Genomic DNA, 24,467 nt, shown 5'->3' with positions numbered 1-24,467 from the left:
CTTTTATGGCTAAAGCTTGTGATCCTTTGTATTTTTGGCTATCACAGAAGTATCATCAGCTTAGTACAGCCTATTGGTATTTCTTTCTCTATTTTAAAAACCATGCTCATTTTATTCCAAATCAGCTTCTCTTAAATCCTATAGAGTATAGGTTCCCTTTATCCCTATTTAACATATAGGTTGAATAAACAAGGAGAAATACACAGCTTTTTCTCACTTTGGAGCAATCGGTTTTGCCACATTCTCTGTGAACCATAACTCCCTTGCCTGTTTTACATGAAGGCAATAAAATGTTCTGGGATTCCCATTTTTCTAAATATATTGTATGCACATTAAGAAAAGTTATTTACAATATGTGTATATTACTGATATTTGCATATAAAGTCCATCTTAAGGGAAATTGGAAGGCAAAGTAAATGAATTTTCCTGCACCTTTCTTCTAATTGCATATATTTAAGTGACAATTAAATGTGGTAAACTTATGATAATCTAAAAATGACAGACATAAATTGATTTATTCATTGTTAATAAAAAGTTAGTTACTTTTGCTAAGGTATTCTGGTTATTCACAGATTAAAAGATATGTATAGACCACTCACTGCAACAGAATATAATGTTGCCAGGATTGATCAGCTGCATGGGATATGAATGTTTTTCTACATTCATATATCCTATTTCCTCGTTGAAAACTAAGGACAAAGAGAAAAGCATTTATGCAATAAATCCATTTCCAATAAGCAGATAGGGCAAAATAATTATGTCAGCAGGTCTGCAGCCTCCAGTCTTGCTAGATATAAGCACCGAGCTGAGAAAGCAGGGAAAGAAGTCTTGAAGCAGATGCCATTGTTAGAAAGCAAATTTAATTCAGAGATAGACATTGCTTTTAAGTATAGCTACCTATAATAGGAATCCAAGATTTGAGCATGAGACAAAAAAAGTAATGCCTCAGTGCTTAGTGACAAATAAACAAGTATTTAGTTCCCCTCTGACTGAATCTGTACTGACTCACCAGCTAAATTTGTCAATGAAATATGGATGCAGAGCCAAAATAAAAATCAATAAAGAAAGACAAATTACATGGGGTAAAAATGGATGTAGTACAAAAGAAAAATTCAATAAGAAACAAACCAATATATGAAGAAATGATGTGACTTTATTCTTGTGTTTCTTTCAATGTGCAAATAGTATTATAGTTCTATCTATCTATCTATCTATCTATCTATCTATCTATCTATCTATCTATCTATCTATCCTGCTCAAAAAAATAAAGGGAACACTTAAACAAAACAATGTACTGTATTTAATAGTAGGATGTCTTATCTTGTGTTCCCTTTATTTTTTTGAGCAATATATATATATATATATATATATATATATATATATATATATATATATATATGTGTGTGTGTGTGTGTGTGTGTGTGTGTGTGTGTGTGTGTGTGTATGTATGTATGTATGTATATGTATGTATGTATATGTATATGTATGTATGTATATGTATATATATATATATATATATATATATATATATATATATATATATATATATATATATAACCGATATATATATGAATGATTAAATTTAGAGATGATTTCCCAAAGCTATCTTGGGAACTTTAAGACTAAACAGTAATCATGCCTTATTTGTCCAGTGACAAATAATCATTTCCACAATGAATGAATCACCTTTTCCCAACAAGGATAGACTCCAAATCTGGGCAATTTATAACATAAATCAAAATAGTAGCTGGCATTTATGCCCAAGAGCACTGTTAATCATCTCAACCTATGAGGCTCTAAAAGTTTGACTGAAGCTATTTGTCAATTTTTGCCTAGTATTTATTATCCATTATCACTGATGTGGCTCTCAAATATCTTAAGACAAAACATTCATAGTCTTGATAATGGAGATCAAGACTTAGTTTGGGATCCAAGGCACTGGACCTAAGACCTTAAGAACTAAGGAGCTGCCACAAAGAAAAGGGTGTCAACCTATTCTCCAAAGCACCTGAAGGCAGGACAAGAAGCAATGGATGGAAACTGATCAAGGGAGAAGCAACCTAGAACTAAGGAGAAACTTCCAGACAATTAGAACAACTGATCGATGGAACGGCTTGTCTCCAGAAGTTTTGAATGCTCCAACACTGGAAGTTTTTAAGGAAAGATTGGACAACCATTTATCTGAAATGGTATAGGGTTTCTTACCTGACAAGGAGGTTGGACTAGAAGACCTCCAAGATCCCTTCCAACTCTGTTATTTTTATATTCTATTCCGTATCTTTTTTGTGCTATTCAACAAAATTTCAATAGGTTCTATTTAAACACTGTTATCCCAATGCATCAACCATGGTTGTAATCCTTTACTGGAATATTTTGCACTGAATAAAGCAAGGTTTATTTTCAAGGAAACATGTATGGATCTGTACAATTGAAAATGTACCCTGGTAACATTGAATAGCCATGCTATATGTACTGTAGATGAAGGCTTTGGGCTAGTGTAGAATTAAGTATTTCAAAAGGATTATTTCTGATGTAAACTAGAGATGCAAGGATTTTTTTTAATAAATCCATTTATTCTACAACTAAACTAATTGCACAACCTGTTTTTTAATTTCTAAAAACAATTCAAAGTGCATTTTATTAGGCTAAATAAATTCCACATAAACATTCTTGCCAATCTATAGAAATACCATGCTATCTCTTCAAATAGCTTAAAACTCAAGAATGTGAATCAAGATACATGTGGAATTCAGGAGACCCAGCTTGGGGAATAAATATTGTTATCCTGTAATTAATTAGTATAAAAGAAAACTATTAGGCTAACAGAATAAGAGCAATATTTAGAAGTTTAAAATTTAGAATATTTTACTTTAATTATGTGCATACAAATGCCTTTGAACAAACGTTTTAGATGCTTTCCTGTAAAATGTTGAATTGGTTTGTTTTATCTGGGTTTTTGTCTTTGAATAATAATGGGATAAGCTATAATTTGAAAAAAACATGTTTTGAATTGATAATACACACATTTTATAAGTAGGCAAGCAATATATCAAGGAGATAAAGCACTTTTATATAAAATTTGCATATACCAACTTATAGATGAAGGTGATAGTTTGAATGTCTACAATTAATTAGAAATACAATATATTCTAATATCCTGAGAAATGATAAGGTAATCTGTGGCAAAATTATACGTATAAGACATTTTTTTTAATTGAAAGATTTGATCAAGGCAGAAATGAATTAAGGAGTTAAAAGCTCTACGCCAGTGATGACGAACCTTTTAGAGACCGAGTGCCCAAAGTGCAACCCAAAATCCACTTATTTATCACAAAGTGCCAGGGCTGCATTAGCATTGTGGTGCCCTCAGGGGGGGCGGGGGGCATGGCCCACTGGGTGGGCATGGCTGCAGTGGTCACAGCAGACTAGGTGAGCATGGCCAAGAGTGTGGCCCAGGGCATCCCGGGGGGCCAACGCCACTTGTTCGTTCACTTCCTACCCTGTCGCATCCAAACGCCACGTGTTCGCTACTCTGGCGAACTCTGCTGGGGGAATGGCGCGCATGCCCACAGAGAGGGCTCTGAGTGCCGCCCCTGGCACGCATGCCATAGGTTCGCCACCACTGCTCTAGGCAGTTTAAAACAAACTTTTATTTCATATACATATGGTTTAGTTTTCATAAAGATATTTTATAACACATATTTTGAAATGTTTTAAATGATAACAGCAAAACAAGACAACTGACAACTGCAGTATCATTATGTTATTTATTTGCACATATTTGCCATTAACAAAGTGTGTTTAGCTAGCTGAAAGATATTATGCAATTATGATTACTTGGTAAAGCTATCACTCAATTCTAAAAATATCCAGGAAACTTTTAGTATCAACCACAATTTTGTTATTCTAACTGATTTAAGACAAAATGCTATTTTTGCAATATATCTTTTAGCCCCTCTGTCTTTTAAAATTAAGAGAGAAAGTAGGTTCTTTTACTCTTATCAGCTGAAGTTTGAAGACTCAAAGGGAAATACATTTATAAAGCAATGAGCTGCTTTTTAGCTACTCAACTCTCATTAACCTTGTTTTCATATGTGTGCCTTGTGCTTCACAAGGCTCTGAAAGTTGCTTCTTCAGATCTTCCTTTCTTTCCTCTTATCCTGAAGAGTACAACATGCTGCCTGTAAGAGTAATAAAAGACCGTTTTTCCTGAGTGATTTAGACATGTCTTTTTTCTTCAGAAGGCACAAACCGGTTTTGAAAGAATTGAAAAAAATAAAACAAATTTCCTCCGGCTACCATTTTTCCCCAAGCTATATTTTGTTAAATTTGCTAAAAACAAAAATGCACATATGAATTAAAAGTCGTAACCTAAGCAAAATGAGCCATACAGGATGTGAGTTCTATATCTGGTCATAAGTGATCCCAAAAGTGATCCCATAAGTGACCCCAAAATTCAGCAAACAAATTGATGGAAAAGCCAAAAAAGTTTTTTTTAAAATGCTTATGAGGAAAATGCTCACCAGCTAAATATACAAAAGTTGCAGGAGATGCAAAGGAGTGAGAAGGGACCTTATCTGGGTAGTCAAATGGTAAGAACGGTGACAGGAACATTCTGCCATCACTTCAAATTCATGTGGCCTAGCTCAGCCAAAAGAACGTTTCCAAGAGCTTCACAATTACGGAAATGGTCAATGCTACATTGGACTAGACATATATATAGCTAGGAATAATTTACTATAATAAACAATAGGTTATTTATAAATCTTAACCAGCAATGAAAGAAAACAAACACAATTTCTCAGTTGCAATTTATAAATAAAGCTATAAAAAAATCCAGTGAGTCGTACTTTAAATTTATTCACTATCGAAACCAGTTTGAGTATCAATTTACTCTGCTGAGCCTTCTACTTATTATAGATTTTCTTTACAGTTCTAAACTATTTCTCTTGTTTTTACAATTTGCTTTTGGGCTTGCAATTCAACTTGTCAAGCTGTGATTATCAGCTGAATTTAAAATATGATCTATCAACAGATTAATTATATTCTGGATAATAAGGTTATGGCATAATTGTTCATGACTTTGTGGGCTTTGTCTGGAATCAAGGTAAAAGCACAGGTGAGGAGAGCATGTATCCTCCATCCAACATCAAGTACTCTTCTCCAAAGCTCACAGCTCATTTACAATATGAGACAAGTTAGCATAAAACAGCCTGAAGCAACAGAGGAAAAGAGCAAGAGTAATAGATGGGGAAGTTTTACTTAACCTTGTCTTTGTTCACCTTTATTAATAGCCCCGCTACCTCTGTTAGAATGGAAGCATCTGAAGAACATAAGCCTGGCTGCATTACTTAAAGTTTGACTTTGGGTTTGTCCTCAGGTGACTACATAGTCTGGGGCTGAAGTTTGCTTTCATTTGAGAAATGAAATTCACAGTTCCAGATCATGAGAAGAGCTCCAGATCATGGGAACAGTTCCTACAACTACTCCTTACTGAATCAAAGTTAGCATAGCACAAAGGAGCTTATAATACTGGCATGTAAAAACTCTGCAACCATTGTGATAACATAAAACCCACTGTAATAAATGTACCATTAACATTCAGGTTCCTTACTTCTGCTCCATCCAAGAGCAAGATTGTGCTGAATAACTTTTCATTGCATAATGGCTATCCCATATATCTATGAAGCATAATTATGGGGCATAATTCTAAGCCCAATTTAGTATAACTACCTGGTTGCCCATGAGGAATCGATGAATCATTGTTTAAGAAAATTATCAAAAACATAGAGTATCTACATTTAAACAACATACAGCAAAATTTTGAGCAGCCAACATGAGACAGGCCAAGTTCTTTTATGGTATTTTGTTGACATAACTAAGTTACTGCTTTGAATACTATTTTCTATGTTGCTGTAACTATCTATGATAACATATGTTGTGTAGTGAGTTCGTTGCGCCGGAATGAAGAGGCAAGTGAGTTCAACAATGAACATGTTTATTTGCTTGCAGGATCTGAACAGGGGACTGGGCTGCAGCTGCAGCAATTTATAGCCTGGCCCCTAGGCAGCAGCCCATAGGTTTAAAGCAACCTATTGCCGCCTAGGGGCAGCCAATAGCAGCACTGGAGACGGGGTGTCTGAGTTGCTGGGAGCCGTTAGCTAGCTCCAGCTTACCACGTGGTGTCACAATCAAGCCCAATACATTACACCCCTCCCCTCTTAGAATGAACAACATCATAGCAACAACAAAAGTGATTACAGCAATATAGTTTACAAGATTTAAAAACAGGATCCAATTAACAGTAGAATAACATACTTAACATTATAGCTCCATTATTTTTTGATACAGTCTCATAGGTCAAAGTACATACAACATTATAGCTCTTTATTTTATCACATAATCTGCTAAATAAGCAGGAGGTTTGCGTGCCCTTGTGGAACGCCTGAGGGAACCATTCACTTTCTGGTCTACCAACTTACCTGCCGGGCCGGGCAGACCAGTGTCCTTTAATGCAATTGAGTCAGAAGGATTTGATGCTCTCTGGCTGGCCTCTCCAGGTTGCCCCACACCAGAGTCAGTTTGTTCAGCAGAGTTAGCACAGCAGTTGTGAAACTCAGGTTGGCTTGTTCCATCAGGGGACCCATGTTGCACTTTTGGACTCCCCTCCTCTACGGCCAACTCCTCATAACTTGTGCTGTTAGAGTCTCCGGAGTCTATGCATGGGCGGGCTTGAATGCCAGTTTGGGGACCTTGGGATGGACTTATGATGCAGTCTTCGCTTAGTGGCCGTTCTGGAAACCTCTTTCTGAGTTGATCAATGTGGCGTCTGACAACTCACCCTCCCTCCAGCCCCACTTCGTAAGAGAGGGGGCCAGACACTTTAGTAATTTTTCCAGGAACCCACAGATTCCCATGCCCATAGTTTCTGGCCCACATCCCATTGCCCACTTGCAGCCCCCTCAGGGGTTTTGGTCGAGAGGCTTCTGCTGCCACTCTATCTGGATGCAACCTGCCCAGTTTCGTGATCAGGCGACTCCCCCAACGTAGTTCTGCTGGGCTTTTCCCAGTAGCTGTGCAAGGCGTGGAATGCTGGCAAAGTAAAAAATCTGCCAATCTGTGATGCCAGTCCCAGTCACTATGTGCTTTAGTGACTCCTTTGTGGTCCTTACCATGCATTCAGCTTGACCATTACTGGACGGATGAAATGGGGCTGACTTTGCGTGTCTGATGAGATTTGCTCTCAGGAAAGCCTGAAATTCAGCTGCAGTAAACTGGGCCCAATTGTCTGATACTAAGACATCAGGCAACCCATGCATGGCAAAGAGTTTTCTAAGCACCTGGATGGTCCTAGCAGTGGTCATGTTAGGAACTGGAATTACCTCAAGCCATTTGGAGTGGCTGTCTACCACTATAAGGAAGGGTGAAAGGGTCCAGCAAAGTCTATGTGAATTCTAGACCAGGGAGTGTGTGTTTCCTCCCACCTATGAATTGAAGCGTGTGGCATTTCAGGCCTTGATTGCTGGCATGTATAACATCCATGCACTTGTGCCTCGATGGCCTTGTTTAATCCCGGCCACCATAAGTAGCTTCTAGCTAAAGCTTTCATATGGATAATACCTGGATGGCCTTCATGTAGTGACTGTAAAACTCTATCTCTCAGTGAAGTGGGAATTATGACCCTGTTCCCCCATAGGATACAACCCTTGTGAGCTGATAGCTCATGTCTTCTTGCAAAATAACTTTGAAATTCAGAATCTGGGCTTTTATCTAACCACCCTGTATGTACCCATGAAAGCACTCTAAGGTAAAGGTAGGTAAAGGTTCCCCCGCACATGCGTGCTAGTCGTTTCCGACTCTAGGGGCTGGTGCTCATCTCCGTTTCAAAGCCAAAGAGCCAGCGTCTGCAAAGTCCTCGCAAACTGATGCTAGACTCGCGACTTGTGTCCGGTTGATTCCAGTGACTTGGATGCCTAATGCATCAAACCAATCAAGTCCAATTAGACTCGTTCTCTGCCCCCCTACTACTACGACATCCAGGTGCCCCCCCAAATCCCTTAAATTTAACAGCCAAGGTAGCTTCACCCTTGACTGTGACTTTAGCGTTTTGAAAATCTGTTAAAATTATGTCAGAGGGCCTTAGCTTGGCCCATTTTCTACTGTGACTGCACACGAAATTAAATGTGTCCAGAGAAATAATAGAAATGGCTGAGCCTGTGTCCAACTCCATTTTACAGGGGATGCCTTGTAGCTCCACCTGAAGTCTAAATGGTCTGAGGGGGCGTTGGGCCCCTGTACAGCAGACACTTCTGCAGCTTGCACAAAACCCCACACTGAACAGCCCCGGGGCCCTGGTACCTCTCCTGGTCGGATCTTCTGACTGGCGCTTCGATGGCTGGTCCCTCTGGCAAGCTCTGCATACTGCTGCAATGTGGCTGGTTTTGCCACAGGCCCAGCACGTGGCTGACCGGAACCTGCAGTCCATGTGTTGGTGGCGGCCGCCATAACCTGGACATCTAGGTAAGAGATCTGCCTTGTAAGGAGTCTCTTGTTGCTTGCTGTTGCGGTGCTGTGTGTTGGGCTGTCTATGCAGCTTGTCGACTTCGGCATCTTCTTCTGATTCCTCGGTGCATTCGGTGTCCTCGTGGTGGACGGCTTCTTCGTGATGGGTTGTTTTGGTGGGCCAGATCGTTCAAACGGCTCCCCCGGCGGCTTCATCTGCCATGACTTTGTCCTGGGCCTCAGTGAACGACAGGTTTGCTCTAGTAAAAAGTTTTTGCTGCAGCTCTCGATTGCGTAGGCTGCAGACGAGCCAGTCTTGAAGTCGCTCTTCGACGTCTGAAAATCGACACAGGTGTGTGGCTTGCCTCAAGGCCGCGATGTACTCCGACGCGGTCTCACCTGGCTGCTGTATTCATTGTTCGAAGGCATAGCGCCAAGCAATCACTGACATCTTCGGTTGGAAGTGTTCTCCGAGCTTCTTCTTTAGATCAGCGTAGGAGACTGACTCCAGCGGCACTGGCACAAACAGGTCTTCAGCCTGATCGAATGTTGCTGAGCCGCACAGACAGAGCAGCGTGGCGGCCCTGAGACCATCCTCTGCAACCTGGTTCACCCAAAGGTAGTTTTCGACCTGGGACAGGTACGAGGGCCATCCTTCTGGTCGGTTGATGTCGAACTCTCACAGCCTTCCGACCTTGGGCATTCTTCTGGTCTTCGCAGCTGGTTCCTGCATCTTCTGATCCTGCTCCTCCTTTGCCCAGGGACTGATCCACTGAGCACGTGGTCGCTAGTGTGTCTGGCTAGCTGACTGTAGGAGGGGGAAATGCTTTTCTCGCCAGGCGTGCGCTGCCTCTCCCCTAGTGACTTTCAGCTCCTTCAGAGAAGCAGGATCCCACCTTCGTCGCCAGTGTTGTGTAGTGAGTTCGTTGCGCAGGAATGAAGACGAGGCAAGTGAGTTCAGCAATGAACATGTTTATTTGCTTGCAAGATCTGAACAGGGGACTGGGCTGCAGCTGCAGCAATTTATAGCCTGGCCCCTAGGCGGCAGCCAATAGGTTTAAAGCAACCTATTGCCGCCTAGAGGCAGCCAATAGCAGCACTGGAGACGGGGTGTCTGAGTTGCTGGGAGCCGTTAGCTAGCTCCAGCTTACCACGTGGTGTCACAATCAAGCCCAATACATTACAACATATCTGGTAGCTTCTGTTCCATTTTTTTCCTTCTTTTTAGAGATAATACTTAAGTATCAGGTGAATTCAATACTTTATTCCTGAGATGTTTTTTTATTAAAAAGTTTTACAATACATTTTATTTTAAACAAAACAAAACAAAACCCCTCCCAACCCCCTCCCCTCTTCCCAACCCTCCCCAACACCTCCCTCCCTCCCCCTCCCCCCCAGCCCTCTCCCACACCTCCCTCCCTTCCCCTTCCCTCCTCCCTGACTTCCCAGAGCTAAATACAGGGTATAAAAATACAAACAATCATAATCTACCTTATGCAAACAACCATAAACTATTAAATCTATCGCGCTTTAACTCTTATAAAATAACTACAAGCAGTATAAATATCACATCAATAATTATTCATATCTCTGTTGCAAGTAATCTTTCAAGTACACTAAGATCTTTACCCTTTCCGCCAGGTTGGAAACTTTTACAGTCCATTCTTCTATAGTCGGCAGTTCTTCCTTCTTCCCATATTGCCCTACTAAAAGTCTTACTGCCGTAATTAAATTCAACAACAGCTTAATATCCACAACAGTAATTTCAATAATAATGCCCAATAAAAACAATTACAGACAAAAACCAATTTTCTGATCTTCTTACCACCTGGCCTGTAGTTTTCCATGCTAGCACCAGGTTTATACAATCTTTCCTTCTCTGAGAATATTATACAACTTCAAATGCCATACATTCCTTTCCAAACTTAAAATTTCCTTATATGTAATCACATCATAATTATATTTTCTATTGCATATTTCATTATTGCCCATATAAGTATCTTACAAATTAACTTATGTCTATACTATTTCCAAATTCGCAACAGAGCATGTCTTAAAATATATACCTTAAACACATTATCCACCTTCTTATCACACAATAAATATACATACCAACCAGATAACAAATCATGACCTTCAAAATTTCAACAAAACATTCATTTTCACTACTACAATTCTACCCAGTTAGCTTTTCATAATCATTTTTAAATTAAAGCAACATAAAGTATTACAAAACATAATTATTTTATATAACTTTACATTTAAGGGTGACAAATATATCCCCAAATATTTAACCCTTTTAACAACTTCAAATCCCATTAACTCTTATAGAACAACCTTTTATGATACTATCATATTCTTAAACATTTTAATTTTTTGTATGTTAACCTTAAGTCCAGAAACTTTCCCTTATTGCATTATTATCTCCTTCAGTTAAATCATGACCTTCAAAATTTCAGCAAAACATTCATTTTCACTACTACAATTCTACCCAGTTAACTTTTCATAATTATTTTTAAATTAAAGCAACCTAAATTATTACATAACATAATTATTTTTATATGACTTTACATTTAAGGGTAACAAATATATCCCCAAATATTTGACCCTTTTAACAACTTCAAATCCTGTTAGCTCTTATAGAACAACCTTTTATGATACTATCATATTCTTAAACAACATTTTAGTTTTTTATATATTAACCTTAAACCCAGAAACTTTCCCTTATTGCATTATTATCTCCTTCAGTTCTACAACTAAATCTTCAGGCTCGTCTCATTCGTCTGAAAGCAGCGCGCGTCATCCTCTGGTTTCTAACCTCCTCCGATGATACTGAAATTTGATCCACTCCTGTAACTTTCTCATCTATCTGCATTGTTCCTGCGGCACCTTGTAAATTCTCTCTGCGTCGTTGAGACTCTCCCTCACCATTCTTCTTTGTAGATTCCAAAAGTGGTATGGGGGCTGCTTTTAAAACATTACTATAAAAATCACGTGCCTGCAACACTGTAGTAAGACGATGTCTCATTCCTTTATACATCACCACCATACCCACTGGTATCTCCCATCTGAACTTAATATCACGTCGTCTTAATTCTTGCGCCAAAAAAGCAAATTCCTTCCTTCTCCTTAAGATTCTTGGAGGGATCTCTTTTAAAATCAAAACTTCTTGCTCAGCAATTACAAATTTAGTATTATAAGAGGCTTGAATAACCTCATTTCTAATCGTTCTCTTTGTAAAGTAAGCCACCACATCTCTGGGTAATTTCCTTTGTCTTGCAATCCACGAATTAACACGAAAAATTTTGTCTACTTCTTCCATAATTTCATCTGCTGGTCGCCCCAGCACCCCTTCCAGAGCCTCAGAAACTATTTTCTTCAAATTTTCTTTAGGATCCTCTTTTAAGCCTCTAATTCTCATAGCAAACTCCATCTCATGATACTGTACCAAGGTCAAATCACTATCAATTTTCTCCACCACATTTTCAGTTTCTGTCATTTTTACATCTAATCTGATATTATTTTGGCTGAGATCTTCCACTCTTTTGTCCAAACGCTCAATACATATAGCCATGCCTTGAAATGCAAATAAGATGTCTGCCCTTATTTCTGTTAGCTTCTCATCCAGCTTTTCATCCATAATCTCAGCGAGTTTTTCTGTTAACTTCTCATCCAGCTTTTCATCCATAATCTCAGCTAATTGTTGCGATTGCTTTTCCATAATATCTTGCATCACATTCTGCAAATCTTTAACTGTAAGATTTGATGCAGGTGCAGGTGCAGGGGGCAATAAAGCTTGTAACAAAAACTGCTGCACCGGAAAAAACCCTGTGCTTCTAAGAACTTTAGAGGATTTGGTAGCCATTTTCACCCACTATTGCCTGCTACGCACTTTCACTTTCAAACTCCGCAAAGTCTATTGAGTTAAAGATCATAAATTCCCTTTCACCTAAATCTCCTGTGTCGCTCTGCCTGCATCCCGGTTCTCGAAGGTTCTCTCTTGCTGGCAGGGATGGTTGCAGACACCCTGCTCTGCTCCAAAAAGCCCGGAGCAGAGGCGCCCCGCAGTCCGGAGCATACCCAGGCTTTGGGGGGGGCTCAATCCTTCAGCTGCCAAAACTATTAGCTCTGGCGGCCCCGGAGAGCTCTACCCCTACCTGGGCGCTCACCCCCTCCTCTTCTCCCGAGGGGGCTTCCGAGCCGCCGAAACAGCTGATTGGTGCTGTTTTCGGCGGCTCTATGGAGCCGCGGGGCTGGCAGCCTAAGAATGGCTGCCTCCGGCGACGCCTTGCCACCCGGAAGTCTCCTGAGATGTTTTTTTGTGTATTATGTCAGCTGTATACTCAGGTGTATACATTGAAGCCATAGTACAGGCATGTCAAACTGACAGCCCACAGGCCGGATGCATCATACTGAAACTGCACCCACTAATAGGGAAAAAGTCAAGATATGTCGCACAACGTCATGTGACATCACGAGTTTGACATATCTGCCATAGTAAATCACAGGGCCCACATTTATGATCTTATTTAAATTGACATTTAACAAACACTAGTACTTAGCATTTCTATTTCAGCATTTTGAATAAAAACAAGAACGCCCCCAAAAATAAATGAACTGACCACTATTTTCATCAGAATAGTAATGGATTATGGTACAAATAAGAACATTTGAAATGTTTAGTCATGATTTCTCCACTACTTTTACAGCATTTAAGAAACCTGATCTCATGTACTATTTTAATTTCAGTGCCTGAAATTAATAAGAATGAGAAATAAGAAAAGAATAAGAAAAGCGTTAGTTGAAATGCCCTGTTTATAAAGAAATATTTGCCTTGGTTTCTCCTTTTGCATTATTTAAATAAATTTATCCTAAAATGGAGATCACTTTTATAAAAGAAATTGATTTTCAGAAGGTTTCCATCAAGTTTATTTGAAAATATTTAAGGAATTGCATTTATAGTTTAAGAAAAGTAATTCTCAAGCTGAAAATTACCAAATAGTGTTGTTACAAAATAATACGCAGTAACAGGACACACAGAAGAACAAAATACAAACAGCCTTTTTCTTCAGAAAAGTCTTGCTTCTCAATACAGTATAGTCTTCTGCTGTATTGTATTCATTTCAAACCTTTTGCGTAATGGTTTCAGTCTCCTTGTAGTTTTAGTCTTCTAACTTTATTGCTTTTATCTATCGACAACTACCTTCATTCTTTCATCAAATCTAATTATGTTCTAAACCATGTTGTATTTCATCTTTTCTTATCCCAATCCTTCCTTTTTCTCAGTTCATTATGTATGGATCTCTCTTTTTAAAGTATGGTATGACGTCTTGTTTATTTGAATTTATAAATTAGTTTAAAATGTATCCCTTCACTCTTTTTCTTCTTAACATATTATCTTCTGATGCTTTCTAGTCTGAAACTCCTAATATTTCATTTTAAATTTCCCATTTCTCTTTACTTACCATCTTCTTTTGAATCATTTTATAAGACTGCAAGCAAACAAATAAGTTATATTTCTTATCAGAATATCTAATGTTTTGTAAACTAACTAAATGCTTTCTGGCCTCATGGTAAAATGGACTGGTAAACTTGAGATGAAGTTCATAAACCTGCATTGGGAATATATTATATCTTATTGTAATTTCTAAAATAAAATCTTCAGAATTTAAAAATCAGCATGATAAACCATTAATTAAAACAACTAATGTAGGTACGTAAACAAATGGTATAAAATACCTTAGTAATGACCTATAACAAACTATAGTCTTTCTGATGTTATTCTTTCCTCAGTTCTAATAGCACCATATATTAGCCTAAATACCTAGCAGCAGCACAGAAATAACTTTCCTTTCAGTTTCATGATACGAATTTTCTTCTTCATGTTCTGTTTTTCGCGTTAAAGTAGTTAGTTTAGTTTATTTTTGTATTTTTTTCTGTTAAAATAATAATCAAAGCATTTTACACTAGAGGAGAAAGTATAACACAATGAAAGAGCAAATAAAACACCACAGAGCAGCAGTACTAACATTTAAGCAAAACATCAGCAAGAAAACCAGGAAAATAATTAAACACTACCATGACTTTTCATGTCAAAAATTTTAAAAAAGATAAAAAGATGGAGAGAGCTTCATTACTCTTCATTGGTAGAAAGCTTAATTTCAAACTTAACTACAGCCGCAGAAGAAAAAAGCTCTATATCTTTTTATAGCTTGTTCTTGATATATGATCATTCATTCAGCAACTGAAGTTATGAGAGCACTGAATAAAGGGACTTATTTTATTTATTTATTTATTTATTTATTTATTTATTTATTATTTTATTTTATTTTATTTTATTTTATTTATTTTATTTTATTTTATTTTATTTTATTATTTTATTTTATTATTTTTTTTTTATTTTATTTTTTTTTATTTTATTTTATTTTATTTTATTATTTTATTTTATTTTATTTATTTTATTTTATTTTATTTTATTATTTTATTTTATTTTATTTTATTTTATTTTATTATTATTTTATTTTATTTTATTTTATTTTATTTTATTTTATTTTATTTTATTATTTTATTTTATTTTATTTTATTTTATTTATTATTTTATTTTATTATTTTATTTTATTTTATTTTATTTTATTTTATTTTATTTTATTTTATTTTTTTATTTTATTTATTATTTTTTTATTTTATTTATTGGATTTATATACCGCCCTTCTCCCAAAGGACTCGGGGCGGTGTACAGGGCAGTTAAAACACAATATACAAGGTTAAAAATAAATTAAATTAAATTAGCCCCAACAAGTAAATCACATTCTAAAAATTTAAAATCCCAAGCCCTCAGTCCAGGCTGGCAAGCTCAAATAACCAAGTTTTCAGGTCGTGGCGAAAGGAGCGAAGGTCGGGAGCCATCCGGAGCTCAACAGGGAGCTGGTTCCAGAGGGCAGGCACGCCCACAGAGAATGCTTTCCCCTTGGGGGCCGCCAGTCGGCCTTCCCTGGCCGACGGCACCCTGAAGAGGCCCTCTCTGTGGGAGCGCACAGGACGATGGGAAGTTGACGCCGGCAGAAGGTGCTCCCATAAATAATCTGGACCCATGCCATTTAGGGCTTTATAGGTCATCACCAGCACCTTGAATCTCACCTGGAGGGCAACTGGAAGCCAATGCAGCTCGCAGAGCAGAGGTGTTATATGGGAGTATCGGGAGACCCCCCATCACAACTCGCGCGGCTGCATTCTGCTCCAGTTGGAGCCTCTGAGTGGTCCTCAAGGTCAGCCCCATGTAGAGAGCATTGCAGTAGTCTATCTGAGAGGTCACGAGTACATGAGTGACTGTACGTAGGGCATCTCGGTCCAAATAGGGCCACAACTGGCGCACCAGGCAAACCTGGGCAAAAGCCCCCCTGGTCACAGCTCCTATATGATCTTCTAAACTGAGCTGTGAATCAAGGAGGACGGCCAAGTTGTGAGCCCTATCTACGAGGGGTAACACCTCACCCCCCATAGTTAAAGATGGAATAAACTGGGTAACCCAAAATGCCGGTATGTACAGCCACTCAGTCTTATGACCTGTTGCCTCAAATTACAGCCATTGCAGTGGCCCATGATCAAGTGATCCATATTTGGAACTTTGTAGCCCACCCAAACTTGCAATGGCAGGGGCCCTGTAACTTCCCCCTACCTATCTCCCCCCCCATCTATGCCCTTTTGGCCTCTTGCCACCCCACACGTCATCACCCCAGCTCACCTGGATCATCGTCCTTGTTTCTGCTGCTGCTGAGGCATGCCTCACCCAATTTCTGGGCAAGGCCGGGATCGGCTTTGCATTGAGAGAAAAGGGGGGGAGCCAAAAGCAGTCTTTATTTTTATTCTTTAATTGTGAAGCCAGCCCCAGCCCTGCCCAGGAGCTCTTTGCAAAGGGATATTTTGGTGTGCTGTGCCTCTGGGCTAATTCTGAATTTTTTAAAAATTTCTTTGCAGTGTTAAGCCAGTCCTATCCAGCATGGTCTAACAGCCAGGCTGAATAGGCCTCATCAGCACCCAGGAGCAAGAACAGGGTGAAGACAGAAGGGATCTCAGAGTGCAGGGCAGCAAAGGTGACTGGGTTTGGGTGGCTGCAGCTTCCCAGGACATAGCAAGCAAGCCCAGAGCCAGACAGTACTGGGTGCAGGGTAGCCAAAAGGGCATAGATGGGGGAGGGTATGTATGGGGAGATTTGGAGGCAGTCCTTGCATTGGAGTGGTGTGGTGGGATCTCCAGCTAGAGTGGGGGAGGTATGGAGAGGGGGTGAGCTTAGAGTTCTTGTACAGCAGGAAGTGATGCAGATCTTACCTCCACAGAATCCTTGAAACCCTTATCTGCCCATTCCCAAGAATGTACTTACTCTGGCGAGTTTCTTGTAAATAGGCATGCAGCAATAAATAAGTAACCTTGATCAGCTCATGTGTGATTTTGATTTCTTGTACCTGGCAGATGGGTCCTCAGCTAATGACTGGTAATGTTCACTTAATGACAGCAAGGGGCATTGTTGGGATTGTAGTCACATGATATCTCACTTCACTACTGAACTTGGGAACCAAAATTCCGGTCCCAAATATGGCCATAAGTCAAGAACTACTCGTATGTTCAATACAGAGAAAGAGCGCATATGAAGAATATAATTCTTTGGTTGGAAAAAAGAATTGATATGTGAAAAAATCCCATGCACGCAAGAATAGTAAAGAAATTCGGGTTCAATCCCCAAAAGATGGATTCAGAAGTCAATGTAGGCCAGTGATAATCCCCTTTTTTCATTTGGAATGGTGTTGGACTTCCTTGCACCAAACTGGTAAACAATCTGGGAGCAAGTGGCAGCTATTGCCAGGAGTCCCTCAGGCAGCTCCATTTTATATCCCAGTTACAGTATGGCCTAGTCCTGGATTAGAAGGCCCATGGCCCTATCAATCATGGCTTGATCATCTCTCAGTTTGAGTACTGAAACCCACTCCATATGAGGATTCCCATGAAGCAACAACTGGACCAAAATGCAGTTGTGTAATTAGTTACAGGTATCTAGTTTTGCCAACATCACACTACTATAGTGAAAGCTGCACTGCTTAAATATGGATTTCTGGGAGCAACTCAAAATGTTGACTTTAACATGACCTAGAACTTGTTTTCTGTACATCCAGGGCTTTTTTTCTCATAAAATGCTCAGAACAGTGTTTCAGCACCTTTTTTTGCAAAAAAAAAAAGCTTCCTCTATTGGCTTTCCTAAGCCTATTGCAGGCAATCTTGGCTCTTTTTTATGACTTGTTGACTTCAACTCCCAGAAATCCGGAGCCAGCCATGCTGAGGGAAAAGAGATAGTTTTCCAAGCTGAGCCATGCTGGCTCAGGAATTCTGGGAGTTGAAGTCCTTGAGTCATAAAAGAGCCAAGGTTGCCTACCCTACACTAGAGGAGGACATTAAAATTATTTACAAGGTTACTTCTTTAGGAACTAAACTTTTAGAATCTAAAACAGTTAATTCAAAAAAGCCAAGAGGAAAGAACCTCACATTTTTCATCTGCTTCTGTCTTTTGGAAGGTAAAATTAGATAACAAAATAATCTGTTTCCTATGTTAACATCTCTGCAATGAAATCAATAAAGGTAACAGGAGAAATGAGAAACATTTTTCTCAATGTAATATGTCTAATTTAGCTGATGCTAGAAAAAAATAGCATCTTTTGTACATACTCTATTACAACTAAACCACTTTAAATTAAACAATTCTTAAGAATGAAATATTCTTAATTTGGACTTTACTTTTACTGTTTGGACTGTTGTGCATTTTGAAAAATAGATTATTTAGAATCTGGTCTTTAAATAATTAACCTAGTATGTACATAACAATATATGATGTTTTCCATGGTGAGCTTAACATCAATAACAACATTTATTTAAAAGGCTAAACTAATTTCTGGTGGTATTATCTGTACATTAAAATTTTGTTTAGTCACAATCTTTCACTTTTCACATTCTGGACAAGCAGTGGTCATGTATCCTAGCAAAAGATGTTACATATGTGCATAAGTGTAGTCAGTAGCATATGCCTTTTTAAAAATATCAAACATGCAAAGAAACAAAAATAAGTCCAAAATATCTGTATTACATCCAGAAATGCCAACTTTGCAACCAATATTTCTCATCCATAACTATGGCACCCTAAGGATACCTGCATACGTGCAAATGCTTCTCTGGGATCAGTAACACAGCAAGGATTGCTTTTTCCTTCCAGTAACAGATTGCTGGGAAATACCAAACATGGCCTTGAGAATTCCAATGTTTGTTACAAATTTTTTCTGGATGTGGTTGGAAAGAGGCCTATAAATGCCAGCACAAATACATCACACTTGCTGAACATGCACACGCAACTAATTACAATCTTCAATTATATGTGATATATCTAAAATGAGACGGGCTGTCTCAACTGCAACTTGCAAACCATTCCGTTTTGCGGCAAAACAATCCAGGACAAGCTGATTAGCAGAGCTTAGAGAGGACTCATTAACACAATTTTTGGGAAGGAAAGAAACAGAAGGACATTTTAACATCTTCCAGTTGATGTTATGTTAGGTAACATCTTCTGGGAGTTGAAGTCAACGTGTCATAAAAGAGCCAAGGTTGCCTATGCCTGGCCTATTGGCTTTCGAAAGCCAATAGGAATTGCTGCTGAGCATGCCAAAAGACCCAGCTGACAAACATTGCACAGGCAAGTTGTCTGCAGTGAAGGCAGGAACTTTGCACCCCTCCCTGCTACCCAACTACACCATCTCAACTAGGTAAGTAAGATATTATTTGCAAATAGGATGGCAATAAACAATTTAGGCTGCATTTACATCAGGGCTTTTCAACCTTTTCAGAAATTGTGCCACTTTTAGGACATGACAATATTCAAGCACCACCAGTGCTTGACAAGGTGTCAAAAACTTGATGACTAAAAAAAAGGGGGGGTATTTTGGGTTTCATTGGTTAGATTCATTTATTGTTATAGAAATGGCTAGTTTATAATATTATAGAAAAGCAAAAAGTTGAGGTTCAATGTTAATGCTTCCTTCTACTCTTGTAACAGAGGAAGTCAGAAGTCAGTGCCTTTTCTTTTTCCCTTCTCCCCCTCAATTTTCCCTTTTTCTCTCACCCTTCGCTCGCAAAAGCCCCCCCCCACTCACTCACACTTTGCTCACAAAAGCCTCCAGTCATTCTCACTCACTCCTCCGTCTCTTTCAAAGGCACCTCGTTCAGTCTCTCCCCCACTCACTCCGTCTCTTTCAAAGGCCTCTTGCTCGCTCACTTACCGCCCCGTCATTTCCAAACACCATTTGCTCGTTCATTCACTCACTTACTGCCGTTGCTTCCAAACTCCATTTCTCATTCACACAGTCACTTACTGTCCCGACGCTTCCAAATGCCATTTGCTCATTCACTCACTCACTTACTGCCCCATCAGTTCCAAACGCTTCCAAACTCCACTTGCTCGCTCACTCACTTACTGCATTTGGAAGTGACGGGGCAGTAAGTGAATGAGTGCCAGTGCCAGAGGCCATCAGCTGTTTGGTGCCAGAGACCACTGCGACAAGGAACACAGCTCTGGGTCGGGGTTCAGAGCAGCTCCGGGTGGGGGCTCAGCATGGGCCACGGCGTGGCAACTGCGGGGAGGGGAATCCCCATGGCAGCTATGGGGAGGGGAATCCCCGCGGCATGTGGCTCCGAGTTGCAGGGGCAGGGGTGCAAAGGACAGGCGGCGACACCGTACAAGATACCGGCATCGCTCCCAGTGACAGCACCTCTGAGTTCTGGCACCTTTTTTTTTTTTAGAAAAAAAGCACTGTGTACATCCAATAAGATATGGAAAGAAGTACTATCTTCAAATACCTACTCTGAGAGAGTGTCATTATTAGAAGAAATTAGGATGACCTTCCTAAAAAGAAAGAGGACCTAGAAAGAAAATAAAGAGGTGTATGTTCCTAAATGTTTAAGAATCAGTTCTCCTGGTTTCATTGTCATAGCTCTGTTACCCTGGTAGCTACAGAACAGCTGATTGGCCTACTAGGTGATGAGGCTGACTTCAGCTGTCAATCAGCTTGCAAACTGAAAATTTAACAAATTTCTCACGCGCTGGTGCAAGCCAGTGCCAGCACACCACTGTCTACTTTCCTTCTTTGGAATACCATTCTTCCTGAGATAAGACAGTCACCAATCCTGTATGGCAGGGGTGTCAAACTGCAACGTCACATGACATATCGCGATGTATCGTGATTTTTTTTGCCATTGCCAGCAATGGGGTGGGTGCGGTTTCACTATGATGCATCCAGTCCACGGTCCAGCAATTTGAACACCCCTGCTGTAGTAAAGTAAATGTTTTACAAAGTAAAACATTTTGTATCTTTTGCATGTGAATGCAAGAGGTATGTCATTTATGGACTTCCACTTTGATAGCTGCTGATATAAAACTAGGACTGTTATTTTATTTTTGAGCACTGACAATTAAAATTGTCCTTATTGGATCAGACAAATTAAAATTAAGAGCTTGTTGCTAACTAGTATCAATTCCATAGACCTGAGCTTGTTATCTTTTTCTCTTTTCAAGAGAAGAAATAAAACAACAACGACCTGAGAAATATGTGGAAACTGATTAATCAAATATATTTTTCATGGTGTTTCCTTACTATGCTACATTATTTTTAAAAAAGTTAATTAAGATCTTGTATCCAGAACAAGTGACAGTGATTCACTATAGCATTTTTTGAAACCAACATCTCTAGCAGAACATTTGCAGTAAGATTTGCAGGACACGAAATAGGCATCTCCAAATAATTAAAGGAAATACCGTAAGTTAAATAAAATTCCCTTAGAATCATGCTAAAGAAAGAAGCACTGACTTTTTAAAAAACAACCATAATTTGCAAATTACCATTTTTGCAGTTTTTCATAAGGCAATGTTTTAGATCAGAAAAAGAAATATAATGGGCCATGGTGATCTTTTTTATCAAAATGAATGCTAGGAACATTCATTCTAGCAACATTCATTCTATAAACAAGGGAGAAAACTCAGAATTACATAAAATCCAACTGATCCCTACTCATTTGTCCACTAGGATCACCAATATACTTCACAGGCCTGAAGGAAAACAATGTCATCCATCCCATGCTCAAGAAAATTAAGATATCCTCAGTGGGTTGCTATCTGGCCTGTACTTGAAGACACTCAACATAAAGGAGCTTACCACTCCCTTGGTAATTGTCTGTTGTCAACTGTTCTGTTACACATTCTTCCTTAACATTCAACCAGAATCTTCCCATAACTACAATCCATTATTCCCTGTCCTATTTACTGAATTGGTGGAGAACAGAACTTAGCCTTCTTTATGATAACCCTTCAAATACTTAAAGACCCTCAGTGGGACCTTAATTGCATTCTGGTCCAGGGTCACAACAATGCAAATAGTTCCTTGTTTAATTTTGTTTTCTTTTTCTGCCAAATTTTGGATATTAAGACTACTGACAATCTTCTAAATATTTTTAATGATATGTTTTGTTTATTCTTTATAAATATAAATGCCATAACAATACAAAAAATGTTGAACACAGTTAACGACTGCATCCATTTATTGGTTTGTCCTTAAAAATGATAAATAATGGGTGCTTGCAATATCAGATATCTCCTATCAGTCCTTAATTCATTTACCCCATCATTCCAGTTCTGAACATTATTTTCTAATTAAGAAAACAGTGGAAGAAGCAGAAGGGGAAAATCTTACAGAGTTTTACAGATATAACCTTACAGATGAAGGTGACCTCATTTGGACTCTCTATGCCAGGGGTGTTAAACTGCCAGCCCGCGGGCAAGACGCATCATCCAGAAGCACCTCATTGCCAGCAATGGCAAAATTGTCCCGATACGTTGCACGACATCAAGTGACGTCATGAGTTTGACATCTCTGCTGTATGCAATTCTGTGAAATATTTGTTCCTTGAATAGTCTATCCTGTCCTATTATTGTTGGATAGTTCTGTCCAAAGTTTTATCAAAGAGTTCTATATAGAGATAATGTTTATTTATTTCAAAAGCTGCAATTCATCCATAACCATTTCTCTCTAGGTTTCTCCATGATTAATATATTAATGACTGCATGATATGCATAATATATAAAAACATATTAATAAAATCAACAGCCCTTTTCTCAGCACCATGCTTTATGCCCCCTCAATCTAGTAGGACAATTCAAGGACCTCTCCCTGTTTGAGCTGCATTCCAGTTCCACTTGTATAATGTTGCCCTCAGGTTAAGTTGTAATAAAATGCATCTAGGTTCTGAAGAATTAAATACTAGTTCAACTGGAAGTGAAATAAATTGTATTCTGTAAATGATCCTATAGCAAGAGAAAATTAAAGTTTAATCTTCTCCTTCAAATGCTTAAATAAAAAGGTAAAGGCAAAGGTTCCCCCACACATGCATGCTAGTCGTTTCCGACTCTAGGGGCCGGTGCTCATCTCCGTTTCAAAGCCGAAGAGCCAGCGCTTGTCCAAGGACGTCTCCGTGGTCATGTGGCCGGCATGACTAGACGCCAAAGGCGCACGGAACGCTGTTACCTTCCCACCGCAGTGGTCCTTATTTTTCTACTTGCATTTTTACGTGCTTTCGAACTGCTAGGTTGGCAGAAGCTGGGACGAGTAACAGGCGCTCACTCTGCTACGCGGCACTCGGGATTCGACCTGCCAAACTGCCGACCTTCTGATCGACAAGCTCAGCGTCCTAACCCACTGAGCCACCGCGTCCCTTAAATGCTTAAATATAAGACATTAAAACTATAAGGAACCAAAAAGTCATAAACCAAAAAATAATTAACATCCATAGAAGGAAATACCCAAATTAATAAGCAGTGGTGATGACAACATACGTACAAAATATCACTGAACCAATCATAAAGTATGCTTTATGGCAGCTTACCTTTCACAAGCTCTGACAGTCCATGCAGCAATTATCCATAAGGAGATACTAAAAACCAAGAGTACAGTTCCCGGGCATATTGTCATTAAGGTTTTCATAACAAAACGTGTATTGAAGTTGATCTTGTTTAGTGCTCCAATGCTTCTGGATGAGGCATCAGTGAAAAGTTTGCTATGCAAAAGCATAACTCTGGCAATAAGATAAAGTCTCAGGAACATAGGTATGGATAAAATTATATCCACATCTGCTATTGTTGTAGATGGGGTATAAGAGAAGGCAAGACGAGCTGTCCATGTAAAAGTGTAGTTGCCAGGGATAGGATGAATAGCACATACCAAAATTTCCAAGCAGATGAAAAAAATGCGCTCATAAGTCATGGCTATTCTCCAATCATCTGCTCCATTGTCCACCATAAATAACTGGAAAAGACATGGTGAAGTTCAGTATTAGAGAAAGATTAGCTTTAACAAATACAAAAAATTGTATTCTGAATAATACTTACCCTCTAAAACAGTGTTTCTCAACCTCACCAATTTTAAGACGTGTGGTATGGACTTCAAATTCCCAGAATTCTCCATTCCTTATGCTGGCTGGGAAATTCCTGGAGTTGAAGTCCACACATCTTAAAGTTGCCAAAGTTGAGAAGAAACTCTGCTCTAAAAGATAACCTAAGCAGCCTATCTTGTCATTTAAATGGGTTTCAACTGTAGCAAATGATGTAAACTAGGAATGTTTTGTGCATGAATACTCGTATAATCCAGCAAGATCAATGGATTAGAAAAATCATAAACGGAATATGACCCAGGTTAAAACTATTCATATTTACCCGGTTTATTTTATTTTATTTTGCTATTAGGACTGTCACCAATATGTATGTTAGCCTGTGCTTTAAAAAATAATTCTGCTTTCTTGCTCCTTTTTTCTCAATGGTGATAATTAAAGCACCCAGAGCAATCCATGATTATTAAAGCTATAAACTGCTTTTTTACAAATTCATTTTGATA

General features: G+C 38.9%; 1 protein-coding gene across 1 annotated transcript in view; it reads right to left on the bottom strand.

Moving 5' to 3' along the window:
• Nucleotides 1-24,467, bottom strand: part of KCNN2 (potassium calcium-activated channel subfamily N member 2) — a gene marked incomplete at its 5' end in the record, with an annotated part of 95,440 nt that overhangs the window by 55,039 nt on the left and 15,934 nt on the right. The window contains one exon of the mRNA XM_081315729.1: nucleotides 23,464-23,882. Within this exon, the coding sequence (XP_081171855.1) occupies nucleotides 23,464-23,882 (419 nt within the window). The remainder of the gene's footprint in view (nucleotides 1-23,463; nucleotides 23,883-24,467) is intronic.

The sequence above is a fragment of the Vipera berus genome (genome assembly GCF_964194415.1).
Source record: "Vipera berus genome assembly, chromosome: 2".
Taxonomy (NCBI): domain Eukaryota; kingdom Metazoa; phylum Chordata; class Lepidosauria; order Squamata; family Viperidae; genus Vipera; species Vipera berus.
This window is presented reverse-complemented; position numbering and strand designations above follow the sequence as displayed.